The sequence below is a fragment of the Kogia breviceps genome, chromosome 9 (genome assembly GCF_026419965.1).
Source record: "Kogia breviceps isolate mKogBre1 chromosome 9, mKogBre1 haplotype 1, whole genome shotgun sequence".
Classification (NCBI taxonomy): domain Eukaryota; kingdom Metazoa; phylum Chordata; class Mammalia; order Artiodactyla; family Physeteridae; genus Kogia; species Kogia breviceps.
Genome location: NC_081318.1, coordinates 102408898 through 102423414, shown reverse-complemented (window position 1 = coordinate 102423414; position 14517 = coordinate 102408898). Strand labels below are relative to the sequence as shown.

General features: G+C 43.1%; 1 protein-coding gene across 1 annotated transcript in view; it reads left to right on the top strand.

Moving 5' to 3' along the window:
- The window catches only part of GLI3 (GLI family zinc finger 3), a 295745-nt gene that overhangs the window by 193369 nt on the left and 87859 nt on the right, over positions 1-14517 (top strand). Inside the window, exons 5-6 of the mRNA XM_067042882.1 lie at positions 7814-8019; positions 11592-11738. Coding sequence (XP_066898983.1) covers positions 7814-8019; positions 11592-11738 — 353 coding nt within the window. The remainder of the gene's footprint in view (positions 1-7813; positions 8020-11591; positions 11739-14517) is intronic.

Sequence of the window (14517 nt, the reverse complement as noted above, 5' to 3'; positions counted from 1 at the left end):
TGCATACACAGTATTCTACAGTATACACCAAGGAGAGGAGTTACTGGATCATAAGGTGTGCATCTGTTTGAATAGATAATGCCTAACGGTTTTCCAGTGAGGTTGCACCAGCTTATACTCAGGTTGTTTGAGAGTTCCTGTTGCTCCAAATTGTCATCAACACTTGTTGCTGTCAGTCTCTTTAAGTTTAACCATTCTAGTGGGGTTTTTAAAAATTAATTAACTTAAGCATAGTTAATTTACAGTGTTGTGTTAGTTTCCTGTGTACAGCAATGTGATTCAGTTATCTATTATATTTTTTCTGATTATTTTAAGTCATAGAAAGATAAATATTATATGATATCACTTATATGTGGAATCGCAGGAATAATACAAGTGAATTTATGTACAAAACAGAAACAGACTCATAGATATAGAAAACAAACTTGTGGTTACCAAAGGGGAGAGGGGTGGGAGATAAATTAGGAGTATGGGATTAACAGATATAAACTAGTAACATAAAATAGATAAGCAATAAGGATTTATTGTATAGCACAGGGAACTATATTCAATATCTTGTAATAACATTCTAGTGGGTTTTTAATGATAACTCATTATGGCTTTAATTTGAACGGCAAATTAAGATTAAAAAAATAATTTGCCAAAAAAAAATACTGGAGTATATAGGTTAAAATATTGACGTTGGCTAGATTTGAATAGCTTGGATATAGGAAACAACTATTGTTTTTTAAAATAATCTCAACTTTTCGATTCATGGATATGAATTCCTTTTTTTTTTTTTTTTTTTTTTTTTTTTTTTTTTTTTTTTTTTTTTGCGGTACGCGGGCCTCTCACTGTTGTGGCCTCTCCCGTTGCGGAGCACAGGCTCCGGACGCGCAGGCTCAGCGGCCATGGCCCACGGGCCCAGTCGCTCCGCGGCATGTGGGATCCTCCCGGACCAGGGCACGAACCCGTGTCTCCTGCATCGGCAGGTGGACTCCCAACCACTGCGCCACCAGGGAAGCCCTTGAATTCCTTTTATAATTAGACATAAATAGGAAATAAGAAGGTCATTCTCAAATCCCTTAAAATGATGTTTCCCCATTAAAACATATAGTTCTCTCCCTTTCTCTCTTTCTTTTTTTTTTTTTTTTTTTTTTTTTGTTAAAGAAATCAACCATAGCCCTTGAATTCTCCCTCTAAGAAAATATTCAGCATCTTAGCATTCATGTGTATATTATGTGATGTCCCTTCACCTTCAGTGGCTACTTCTATCCAAATCTTATCTACTCTTGGTAGCACAGTTCATGTTGCATATTTTACATAACCAGGCTGCATCCTGGAAGGCTCCTGTTGACGCATTTTGACCCATCAGATAATACTTGTTCTGTATCCACTTTATGTGTGTGTGCCTTCGCCTCTCCCCATTTGACTATAAACTCTTTGAGAGCAGGGACCAAATGACCATATATTATGTTTCTTGAAATCCCCCAAAGTGCTGAAATCATAATGGATTCTTAGTAAATGTATTTTCAATAAAATGTATATCGAATGAACATCTCATTGAAATATTCATCTGTGTGGTTATACATGTAGCTTTTCAGAATTGAAATCCAATATGGTAAATTTGTAAAAGGCCTAGGCTAGGTCAGTTAGAAATTCATGGGAAATATTCTTTAGCTGCAGAGAAGAGGAAAATGAGATTTGAAACTGAACCATCTTATCAGCTAGCAGTTTCCTGGCAGTTCCATGGAGCAGATATTTACAGAGGTGTGGACAAGGTTAAGGGCTCGGAACGTGATAGTAAAGCCTCCAGGACTAGCAAAAGTTTGAGGAGGTTACCAGCCCTAGCCTGAAGGTGCAGTCAGAGGGCAAGGGCAGCGAGGGTTAGAGCCAAGGAAGAAGGGTCACACTTGGGGAGCGGGGGCCTTGCGGGTAAGAATGCCCCCAGCAGAACTGTAACTAGTGAAAGGAAGTGAGGGGAATTAATACCCTGACTTCTCTCCCCTCTGCCGCCAGCCCCTGCCCGTGCATCTGCCTAGTGGAATCCAGAGGGAAAGTGAGCCTGCTGATTCAGACCACAAAGTCCAGCCTTCAGGGCTTGCAGAGGTTCCGGGGTAAAGGCTGGCAAGTGGGAAATAACCAGCACACCCATGTGTACATTGCAGGGGCACGTGACGATTCTGGGGCAGCAGTTATCTGAAAACTCACCTTGAATAGAGAAGAAGACCAAGTTCAGGACTATGCAAATTTCCAAAAATGCCATGGACATTTTAGTTATTTGTTTCTGTCGCTGTATGGAAAGCTACATTTTTTTATTACAAATTTTGGTTTATTAAAACTGTGCTTATTGAGTAATTAATTAGTTGATTAAAAATACATTATAAGGGGTAGCTCCTCTTTGTTGTCTGTTAAGCCACTACTTGAATATGAAGAGTGTGTACTTTTTATGGAAAGAACAAAATTAAACAAAAATTAACTTGTTATGTAGAAAAAAAAAAACCCCGGCATCTCGGTCTCTTCCGGTAGTTGAAGCTCTCATGCGTACCGCAGAATGCAAGGGGTATGTGTACATTTCCAGTGTTCCAAGCAACATGAAAGCGAATTGTAATAATCCAGCCTATAAACCTTGTTTAATGCTCTCATAATGGGTAATGCAAGTGATGGAATACTGTGATTTTAATCTTGGCATTTTAGTAACCCAATAAGATAGATGAAAAGGCAGTAACAAATTAGATTATATAATGATATTTCATTTTAACTAAGAACTCCAGTTATTCTCTGCAATACATGATTTTTTTGTTTTTAAATTTATCCTAGTATAATGTTTAAAAGGCTCTAATAAGAATCCTCTACTCTTTTCATTGTAGTCTATTTTCATGACCTTATAAAAGGATTAATCCAAAGTTAAATTATTTCCACAAACAAACACAAACTTTATATTACTTTATTGCCTTTGGGGAGAACATAAAAATAATCCCCATCTGCTTTCTTGTCTGAAGCTATACTTCATTTATCCATCGGGCGATATGGAAACAAAATGGCAGCCACGCATTGGGTCTTCATGGCCTTGGGAAGACAGAGAGGTGGAAGCAGCATAGGGCATGTTATCCCTGGGTGGGCAGGCCAGGGTCTTAAATGCATGAGCCAGGATGCAGAGGTCATGGAACCATAGCTCCTTCCCTCGGTGATGCTCTGGCCACCCAGACAGCCCTCTACAGCTTGGGCATCTTTTTCCTAGACAGCAGTTTTATGATTTAGTTTGAGGGGGTCACAGGCCTATTTCTATACTCTTTGGCTGCAACATAAATAGCATGGGATCCCTGTTCCTGGAGCAGTTCTAAATTTCAGTGTTCTTCCCGGAATGTTTGTTTGTTGTTTGTTTTTTTTCCTCCATGGCTTGTGTTTGCCTTCCAACCACAGAGCCACGTACAGCCCCAGAAAAGAGAGAACCGAAAGCTACAAAGGCAGAGAAGGTCATGAGAGGCCAACAGTAATTTTCAATTCAATCTCTGTGTGTATCTACTAAAAATATAAACCGAGAAAGTGACACCTATAATTTTTTTTCCGTCCTGCTCCTGTAATCCACAAATGAAGATGTTTAGCAAGCTCGACAAATATTTACCAGGTCAACTTTAGGATAGTTTGTGCAATGATATATGTCATTTATATGGAAAACTTGGTGACTGCCTTCCTCCCATTTCCCACCTCTTCTTTCTTCAGTAGAATTCACCCCTCTGGCCGTCAACTTGAATGGCTCTTTCTTCCAGTGGTGAATACACATCTGCCTGTTAAATATAACATCTTCCCTTTCAGATTTGCTTTACAGTTAAAAGCAAAATAAATGACAAATGATCTAGATGCCAAGAATTTGGAAATGACTCTGTTAGGTAAGGTTAAAAGCAGCTCTATTGAAAAGTTGTAGTTTATGTATGTTTACATCCATGTCAGGTGGCTGCCATGGCCATTGCAGTTCAAGGCTGGGTCCTCAGCTTTGATGACTCAGAAAGCCATTTTTGTCAGTCTTCAGGGCTAGAGAAGGGTCATGCTAGCCCACCTCACAAGAGCCCGGTTTGGAGACTGAATGAATAAGTCATCAACTTTCAGTGAGAAATTGAACAGCAAGGAAATGGGAACACCAGTCTCCAAAAGTCTTGCTATTTGGACATTTGTTCGCTGAATTCAAAACAGGTGACACACACAAAAAGTTGTTGGATGGTTCTTACAACCACCAAGAACCTCAGCGGCCACCACCGTTTACTGAGTGCCCTGTGCCAGTGGTGACAGCAGCCCTGGCAGAGAACTCTCATTGTTCCGTGTTGTACATAAGGAAACACACCTCAGTGACAAGAGTCAGGGATGGGCCTGAGTTCAAGTCCAGTTCCTTCAGAGCTCTTGCATTTAATGATAACTGAGCTCATGTTCTTAACCACCTTGTATGGTTTTATGATTCTGAGTGGAGGTACTGGGAGACCCAAGGAGATGCTCCCTGGAGACTGACAGGTTGCGGAACAAAGCAGACAGGTGTGTTTCCGCCATACGATTTGCTTTGAAAAAAGGGTTCCAATATTTCAGTGTTTGAAAATCACATAGTATGCTATATTTGCCATCCCTAATATGTGTGTGTGTGTTTATGTGTATGTATGAGTATATATGTACATATATGCATTTGTCTCTGTTGTATGTGTGTATATATTAGGAGTGGAAGATGTTAGTATAGTTTGTGAAATAAGTCGTATGCACGTATTCAGCATTTATTAGATACTAGGCTCAGTACATGAGGCTTTAGTTATATTCACTTGCCAAGGCCCCCAAGAGGTAGGTATCCTCCCCATTGGACTGTTTAGGTCAAGAAGGGGGTGAGTATCAAGGCCAAGGTCGCACAGCTGCTGTCCCATCCACGTCGGTTCCCCTTCAGCCCTGAGCCCTCCCGTGGTACCACTGCTCTGATGGTCTGACTCAACTGTCCCCAGAATTCCTGATGACCCTTCCCTGAAGGACCCTCGTTAAACATCTTCCTGCTGTATCCTGGGGATGGCTGGCCTTTGACTACTAGATGTTCTTTTCCTTAGGGCAGTTGATATCTTGCAGCTTCCTTCGCTGCATTCCTGTCTGAAAGCGTGTCCTACCATGCTTTCAGGTGGTGACTCCACATCTTTCCAGCATCATCTCTGGAGGGGAGAGACAGGCATCAGTATGACATTCACCAGAGTGTGTGGAGTTTCCTGACTTCGTCTGCAAATCCTGGAGGGACCAACCCTCTTCTCTGCTGCTGTTCCTCACGGGGGTGGACGGGCGGATGGAGCCTGGGCTTTCCTGCTGGGGAAGATGTGTCCGGATCTTGATTCCTTACTCATTGAATAGTTATCCTCAGTCTTCCTGTGAGAACAGGTCAAATGAAAGTGAAAGGGGGGGAGGCAGACATCAGGCATCCACAGATTTGTGAGAAGAGAAAAGCATCAGCCGTCCCCTGGCTTCCCTGCTTCTTTGGGACAGGTGAGCACCCCAGCCCGATATCTATAATCTTCATGTTGTTCTAAGTGCTGGTTTTTTTTCCATCCGTGATTCTTCAATGGAATCTAGGCTTCTGGGAATAGTCTTACTACCATTCTCCATTCTAGAATTTGAGACAAATTATACAGGTTCCAATTTTTTGCCTAACGAAGAAACCAATTAGCAGTGTCATTGCTTCACCGATTTTTAGTTCATAACGTTCAGACTGAGTTTCTCGTGCAGCCTAAGAAAAGCTTGTCTAGGAGGTATCATCTCATGGATCTCTTGAAATGTCTGCTATTTTATATTTCTGCGGCACCTGTCTCTCATCATAAATCTACAAATGAGCCTGTTAACTTGATAATAATCACTTTCGAATCGGATTGAAAGGATTGATTTTCCTTTCTGGTAGAAAATGAATGAGTGAATTCGAGCGTCCGGTGTGCTCTAAGGTAGTGACAGGTCTAAATGGAGCGTCAGATTTAACCAGTGACACAGAGCTAACTTGTTTTGTAGTAAAGAGCTAAAATGGGATAGACTAATAGGTCTTGGAAATTTCTATTTAAGAGCAAGGAATTTTTACTAATTTCTGGGTGGGTATGGAAAGCCTCAAGTTGTTTGGAAAAGAAATAGCTATTTTCAGGTGGTGACTTCTCACTCTCCCCACATGTAAATTTAGAAAACTCTGGATTTTTATTTAATTTCACCCAGAGTGACATCTGAAGAACAAATAAAAAGCCTCTTTTTTTTTTTTTTTTTTTAAGTTCAAAATGAAAAAAGAGTAAGAAGGAACAAGTAAGAAAATCCTCTCCCTCCTGTGTGTTTTAACCTCTTTGATTTTCTACTGAGAAGATTCATGATCTGAGCTTTGGGTTCATTTAACTCAGTGCCTGCTCTGTGTGCTTCGAGGAGCTGGCTTCTCCCAGGACTCTGTTCTGACGGGGCTGGGGGCCAGAGCCCAGCTGCGGCTGCATGTGCCTTTGCTTGGGAGGCGGGATGAGAAAATGTGTTTCTCCTCCCTTTCCTTTCACTCCTAAAGCCCGCGCCGCAAGAGGAGCTTGCAGTTCTCAGAACATCCCTCTCTATCACGGTCTCGCCTTTTTATGGCCATATTCTCTGTGAATGAAAAAAGGGAAAGTACAAGTGTTCAGCCTGTCAGAGCCAGTTCACTGGATTATCCACACAAAACGTTTTCTATTAGAGGAGGAACAGGGCGGCGAGGGGGGCTTCCACAGACTGGCCGTTCTAGAAATGCCTGTCCCTGGGGCTTGGGGGTGGTGGCTCTGGGGAGGGAATTCCCTGGAGTGGAAGAGGTATGGTGACAGCAAGATGTGCCTTAGAATGTATTTTCATCAGCCGAAAGCTTACATTCTACCTTTGCTCATTATAACGGAGGCATGAGCTTGATCAAAACCCCGATCTTTTCCAACTTCCTAACCCCAGGAGCACTTCATTACGGATTGTTCACTGAGCGTGGCTGATCAGGAGGAAGCCACATGTAGAACGAGTGTGAGATGAAGCTGCCCCCCAGGGCTGCTGCTTACGGAGAAGGGGGGCTGCCTTCAAAAGAGGGAAACCCATGTCTGTGAAACTGGTTTTGTGCACAACCTCAAGTCGCAGAACACTAAAGCTGCAGCACCTATGTATACAGTGTCAGTTTCATGTTGCTTACAGACTTTTGCAGTTAGTCTCTTTTCTTACTTGTAGGTATCTCTGCCGTGTGTATGCTCAGACTCCCAGACCAGAAGAATCTTCCTTCCTTCCTTCCTCCCTCCCTCCTTTCTTTTCTTTTCTTTTCTTTTCTTTTCTTTTCTTTTCTTTTTTCTTTTTTCTTTTCTTTTCTTTCCTTCCTTCCTTCCTTCCTTCCTTCCTTCCTTCTTTCCTTCCTTCCTTCCTTCCTTCCCTCCTTCCTTCCCTCCTTCCTTTCCTTTTTTCTTTTTTAATGCAGTACCATGATGGTGAGAGAGACGTTCAGTGGTAAAATTAACATTCGGGTCAAATGGAGAATAGAATCGCAGCAACTGCTGTAAGCTCAGATGCCTGTTTAGAATTTCTTCTCATGAGGAAAACCAAAGGCTTTATTTTCCTATATTCTGAGGGCCGGGGAATTTCTCAGAGGACCATTTTCTTTGCCCAAATAATTGCATAGTAGCATTCTCCCTACATGATGTCACCATGATCTTAAGGTCCTAGTACTGGAAATGTATATGCCTGATCTTCTCTCCCCCAAGACGCCTTGAGTTCACGTAAAATCTTACTGATTTTCTTTCACAGACAGCCTCTGCCCATGGAGCTCTTGGTCTCATGCGTACCTCTTGTGTCTGCTTTTCTTTTTGCCTAGGCCTTCTGCCTTATCTAGTAGCCCCACGTATTCCGACCTGCCCTTCCTCAGGATCTCCCCGCATCGGAATCCCGCCGCCGCTTCTGAGTCCCCCTTCAGCCCTCCGCATACCTACATCAACCCCTACATGGACTACATCCGGTCCCTGCACAGCAGCCCGTCCCTCTCCATGATCTCGGCCGCCCGCGGGCTGAGCCCCACAGACGGTGAGTCTCAGACCAGCCTATTGTGCTTCCACACGTCGTGCCTCTCCTGGAATGTGGCGTAGAGGAACTGACGCCTCTTGAGTCCTGTGTGCCGGGCGCTGTGCTAAGTGATGTGATTACGTGCTTTCGTTTCAGCCTTACGACATCTCCTTGAGGGTGGGATATTATGTCCATTTTCAGGTGAGGATAAGGGCAGAGGGTCCAAGTAACTTGAAACCTGGTTCACTGGCTAGTAGTGGCAGAGGTGGCACTCAGAGCTTAATGCACTGATGCCCAAATCCTTGGTCTCGTTCACTGCTCTGTGCTGTGGCTTCACGTATATTTAGACCGGCCCTGTTGGCATTCCCACATGGTGCGTGTGTCACCAGCACATTTTGCTCACCTTGTGATGAACACTTTTCTGCTCTGCATGTCTGAAGGACACATGTATACAGATGTGTCCACTGGAGCAGCACTTTGCAAACTCCAGTGCGCATAGGTATCACCTGGGGACGGTGATAAAATACTGTTCTTTTGGGGGGTGGGGGTCCAGGTGCGGCCTGAGGTTCTGCACTTCTGAGAAGCTCCCAGGTGATGTCAGCGCTGCTGGTCCAGGGACCACGCTCTGAGCTGCAAGGTCTTAGAGAACATGACGGGCCGGCTGTGTTGTATGTGCCCTCTGTCCTTGACCAAATGAACGCTGCAAGACAGATGCAGTGGGGCAAGAAACAAACTTTGACTTTGAATTCTCTTATACTTGATGTTCATCTTCAGCTCCAAAGCACCAAATTCCTGTTGTTCTGTTGGCCTCCCGATTACTTGTCACCTGACTCTTTTAAATTGGACCTGTGCATTACACAAGTGCCCGATGATAAAATGCTCCTTTGGTTCAGGAAGAGCATTTCCCATCTCACGCACACATATACAAACTCATTTGCCCACAATTGCTAGCATCTGAGTTAGGGTCCAGGATGGCATAAGCCGTATGGATGACAAGTAGAGGATTATGTGCTCTCTGCAGCAAACCACAAATCGCTGATGCTTGTGTTGGGGCGCAGAGACACGCTATGCAGTCCGTCTCACCGAGCAGCACGGTCCACGTTCTCCACTCAGATGCTTCCCGAGGCTGGCTGTGCATGGTGGGGATAGTAGATGGAAGCTTCCGGAGGTCTTTCAGTAAATATCCACTCATTCGTACAAGAAGCTGTGCTCCAGCAATAGTTGTTGGCTCACTTTTTCCCCTCTGATTCAGTGCAGCGAATATACTTGTAAAGGTACCTAATGAAGAAGTTTTGCCATTTCGACAAGATTCACACTTTAAAAATAAAACTGTAAAAGAGTGAGATTGGAGTTGGTTCTGCTTTGGATTTGGTTTTCTAGTGGGAAAAATGGAAAGTCACCTCCATGGAATACTTGGGGGTTCATGGAAGTGACTAATAAGAACAGAGGGTGAGGGGGTAGAGAGGTCGGCTGACAATGGGCTTGGAATGATGCCGGCTTCTGGACATTTAGTGGGGCCGCTGAAGTTGGTACCTCTAGTTAAAACATCTTGTCATCTGCTTTCCGTAGTATTTGATGATGACTATGACTGAAACATTCTTTGATTTGTTGTTCTGCGTCTCAGGAGTCCAGTTAATACCCAAGTCAAGTCCCTAATATTTGTCTCTTGTGGTCTGTGATTTTTGTATATATCTCTCTATCTTTATGATGTATGAGAAGTATGTGGACACACATAAAAAAGAATGAAATAATGCCATTTTCAGCAACATGGATGGACCTAGAGATGATCATACTAAGTGAAGTTAAGTCAGAAAGAGAAAGACAAGTATCATGTGATATCGCTTATATGTAGACTCTTAAAAAAAGTGACACAAATGAACTTATTTACAAGACAGAAATAGACTCACAGACATAGAAAACAAACATGGTTTAGGAAAGGGGGTGGGAGGGATAAATTAGGATTAATTGGGATTAACAGATTCACACTATTATACATAAAATAAACAAGGACCTACTGTATAGCACAAGGAACTGTATTCAATATCTTGTAATACTTATAATGGAAAAGAATATGAAAAAGAATATATATGTGTGTGTGTGTATAACTGAATGACTTTGCTGTACACCTGAAACTAACACAACATTGTCAATCAACTATACTTCAATAAAAAAAATTAAAAAGTATATGGACACAAATGTAAAGCCTACACAGACCTATCACTAGAATGCTAGTGCTTCTGCGTCATAATGATAAAATTAGCTTTTATTGATCGAATGCTATGTGCTAAGCACTTTCCATGCACCAGTGCCTTCACGGCTCCCAGCAACTTCCTGTGAAGCTGTAAGAGGTGGAGCTGGGATTTGCATCCACATCTCTGTGTATTCGGAGACCACCCTCAGAACTGCTACAGCGTCCTGCAGCTTTGGCACATAAATTGGCGTGCAGACACCGATCATTATCCCACTGCTATAGAGCTGACGCTTGCCAGTAAATTGCTCCAGATTGAGAGGTGTATTTCTTTTTGATTTTGTAATGAAAAAAAGAGGAAACAAAGAGCTTTAAAATTATGGGACACAAAATTGCAGCTTGCCATCGTCCTGTGTTATTAAAGCCAGCTGTGCTGCCTTTTCCACTCGTGACTCCAGCTCCTGAGAGCTGACTCAGACCCTCCCGCCAGAAGGCTTAGGGATGTATGTTGAGTATGGTGTGAAGGCCGTCATGGTTATCTAAGTTGTTTACTACTGTAAAAAATTTGGAAAAATAAATGTGCACATACAGTGATTTGATAGGACACTATTTTTTAAAGATTATTTATTTATTTAATTTATTTTTGGCTGCGTTGGGTCTTCATTGCTGCGCGCGGGCTTTCTCTAGTTGCGGCGGGCAGGGGCTACTCTTTGTTGCAGTGCACGGGCTTCTCGTTGCGGTGGCTTCTCTTGTTGCGGAGTACGGGCACTAGGCGCGTGGGCTTCAGTAGTTGTGGTACGTGGGCTCAGTAGTTGTGGCTCACGGGCTCTAGAGAGCAGGCTCAGTAGTTGTGGCGCACGGGCTCTAGAGCGCAGGCTCGGTAGCTGTGGCGCACGGGTCTTAGTTGCTCCGTGGCATGTGGGACCTTCCCAAGACACTTCTATTTGGGGGAGCAAAATAGGGGAATGAGTGTACAGATACACGCACACGTATATTAGGTTGGCCCAAAAGTTCGTTTGGTTAACGCATACGTTGTTCAATAAAGTTCTCGGTGAAAACGAAGAAGGTCTTTTATTTTTACTTAAACCCGAATGAACTTTTTGGCCAGCCCAATACAATTTAATCATTTGGAATTCCTGGTGATTCTTAAAACTACCCTCGAAAGTTTTATCATGCATTTTATTTTTTCGATTCTTTTCCTTCAGTTTTATTTTCCAATCAGTCGTATCTGGGAGGCTTCAGTGAAAGCACAATCTGAGTTAAGGAGGTTTTCCTGGAAAGAACCATAAAAGGAATGGCTGATGTGAGCTGCATGGGGAATGGACTTCGGGATGTCTCAGGAAAAGCTTCTTTGGGGCCTTCTTTCAACTAGTAACCGTGTTTTCTTGTCTCCTCTTCCATCCAGCCCCCCACGCTGGAGTCAGCCCAGCGGAATATTATCACCAGATGGCTCTGTTAGCCGGGCAGCGCAGTCCCTACGCAGATATCATCCCCTCGGCGGCCGGCGCCGGCGCAGGGGCCATCCACATGGAGTACCTTCATGCCATGGATAGTAAGTGGCGGGCCCTCTTCTGTAGTCCTGGGCGTGGCCAAGCCAACTCATGAAAGGGACGGGAAGATACAAAGATGGGCTGATTACCTAACTTTTCAAACCAGAGGAGGAGGAGGAACCACCAGTGTTTGGGACTCTGGTTGCCTTGGTTTCCCAGGAAGCTTCCACAGATGTGGCCATCCTGAGACTCCCGCTTAACTCAGTTCATAGCAATGAACTGGAAGATACAGGCCATTGTAATTTGGCAGATACACAAAAAACTAGTCAGCCCCGATTGTCTTGGTAGCAGAATAAGGGAACGTGTTTGATTCGATGAATGTGTTTCATCCAGTCATTCCTTGGTTTTGTAGATTTTATGCTTTATAAATTAACGAAAAAAGAGACCTATACTTGGTTTTACATTTTTCATTGATTTATTTTTTTCTTATTTTCCACATGTCTTCTTTACATTAAAAAAAAATCTATCTCATTGAGACCTTTTACGTAGGAAAAATAAAAACATTTCCACATCGGGAAGGGCTACTACTTTTAGCCCTCTACCTAGCAGTGGAAGAAAATGGGATCATTGGTTGTACTTTACATCACTTTCTTTTGGGTCCCTCAAGGCTTATGACAAGTCCTTTGTGTCACTTCTCTAGACATATAAACAAGAGCTTATGATTATCATTTTTCAGAACATCCAAGAGTTCTTATTTATTTGGATTTTTTTTTTTTTTTCGGTACACGGGCCTCTCACTGTTGTGGCCTCTCCTGTTGCGGAGCACAGGCTCCGGACGCGCAGGCCCAGCGGCCATGGCTCACGGGCCCAGCCGCTCCGCGGCACGTGGGACCTTCCCGGACCGGGGCACGAACCCACATCCCCCGCATCGGCAGGCGGCCTCTCAACCACTGCGCCACCAGGGAAGCCCCTATTCGGATTCTTTAAGTCCACATCCATTTGCCAGGTGCAAGGAAGTGAACCTGAAACATCATGCAAGGTGTACATAACGAAACCCTTTGAATACGACAACAACATGAGTTTGAGTAGGACATATGCTCGAGGTTTTGTTTGTTTCTTCTAGTAGCAGTGATTAATTTGTGATTTTCCATGTAGGGTCTGTTTGAATCCTTCTGTGACAATGGGTGGACCTTGGTCTACTCTCTATTAGTGGTTGATAATTCAGTTCTCAGATTTAGAATAGAGAGAAAATGACTGGTCCACCGGGCATAAAATCTACAGCCTTGGTCCCCTTACTGTCATGAACTGACTTAGCTGTGTTACATACGAACACAGCTTGGGTGGGTTTCCAATGGGCAGCTCATTACCACACACAGAGTAAGGGAAATGTGTTACATCTTCTGCAGGGATTTTGTTTTCCGCTTTGTAGAAGAGAGAGTTTACATTTCAGATTCATCATAACCACGTTTCAATTAGGGATTATTGGGAAAAAAAGTTGAGTGTTATTATGCAAATCAGTTATTTAAAAATCTGCAAATAAAGAATTAAAATGAGAGAGAATCCTTGAAAGGTCAGCCCATATTACCTTCTCTATTTGATGAGAATGTGTTTAGTCAGGCAATGGCAGTTTTTATCTAAATAAAGGATGAAGCTACCCTTTTACTTTGTAAAAACTAATTAAAGGCATTTTAATTTGCCAGAGTAGGTGGTAAATTGATTGTCATTAACTAGGAATTTAGATGTCCTATCATTCATCACATAAAAAGAAACCTCCTTTTTCTTTGTCAGAATCTTTTATTAGAATAGAGAAACAAAACAATTAACAGAAAGCCAGGTTGGAGAGATCTGTGTTGGAACAGTAAGAATGCTCCGGCTTAGGTTTAAGAAGGAAGCCGTATGATCAGTGAAGAACGGGGCCACTTCTCTTTCAGCGGTTTTGAAATCCACGCCTCGTAGTTTAGCTGTTCCCTTCAACAGATGACCCCAAACCACTGCCCCAAATGCTGACAACTTTCTCTTTCTATGCTTCGTTGTTAGGGGGTTTCAAGGGTTGGAAACTGAGTAAAGTACTATATCCCTGCCCTCTAAAATAGCTGAAATAGCATTTAGTTTAGTAGAACATAACCAGAATGTTATGTTTTAAATTTAAATCGTAGGAGACTTTTTCAAGGAAGGAGTGAAATGACTTTAAATTCCTACATTGGCTCTGCAGTAGCAAAACCAGAGGCAAACTGGGATCGAGCTGGTCATTCCGATCCACTGTTACAGCTCTTCAGGACTCTTCCATTGGCAGAAACTGCACTAAACTGGATTCAGATGAGCACCTGACTTTTAAATGGGCCAACAATGGGCCTACTTGGGTTTCAGCCAGCTTCAGGATAGAGTATTTATGTGTTGCACATTAGAATGAACAAGTCTGTTTTATGGCTCTAATTCTATCTTTTGGGATTCTAGTGACCTTTAAAGACAGGAGAGCAAGTAATCCCTATAAGGAGTATCCCAGAGAAATCCTAGACACTCCTGAACACCACGCTATTTATACCGGTGGAAACTGACTTAAATAAGTACCCATCTTGGAGGGAAAAGCAGAGGAGCCAGACCATCCAGACCCTGGGCAACCTGGAGGCTTCCATGAAAGGGATGAAGCCAGGCCCTGGGCTCTGTCTTTGGATGATGTGATGGGGAGATAGGCCTCTGGTGTTTTATAGCCCTCAGAAGGCCTCCTTATCTATTTAGTGTTTTTTAAAAGATCAGGAAATCAGCTCTATCTGGAATATCCTGTTACTTCTAACTCTGCCAGGGATCACTGAATCCCGCCGAGAATGGTTACTCCCGAGGATG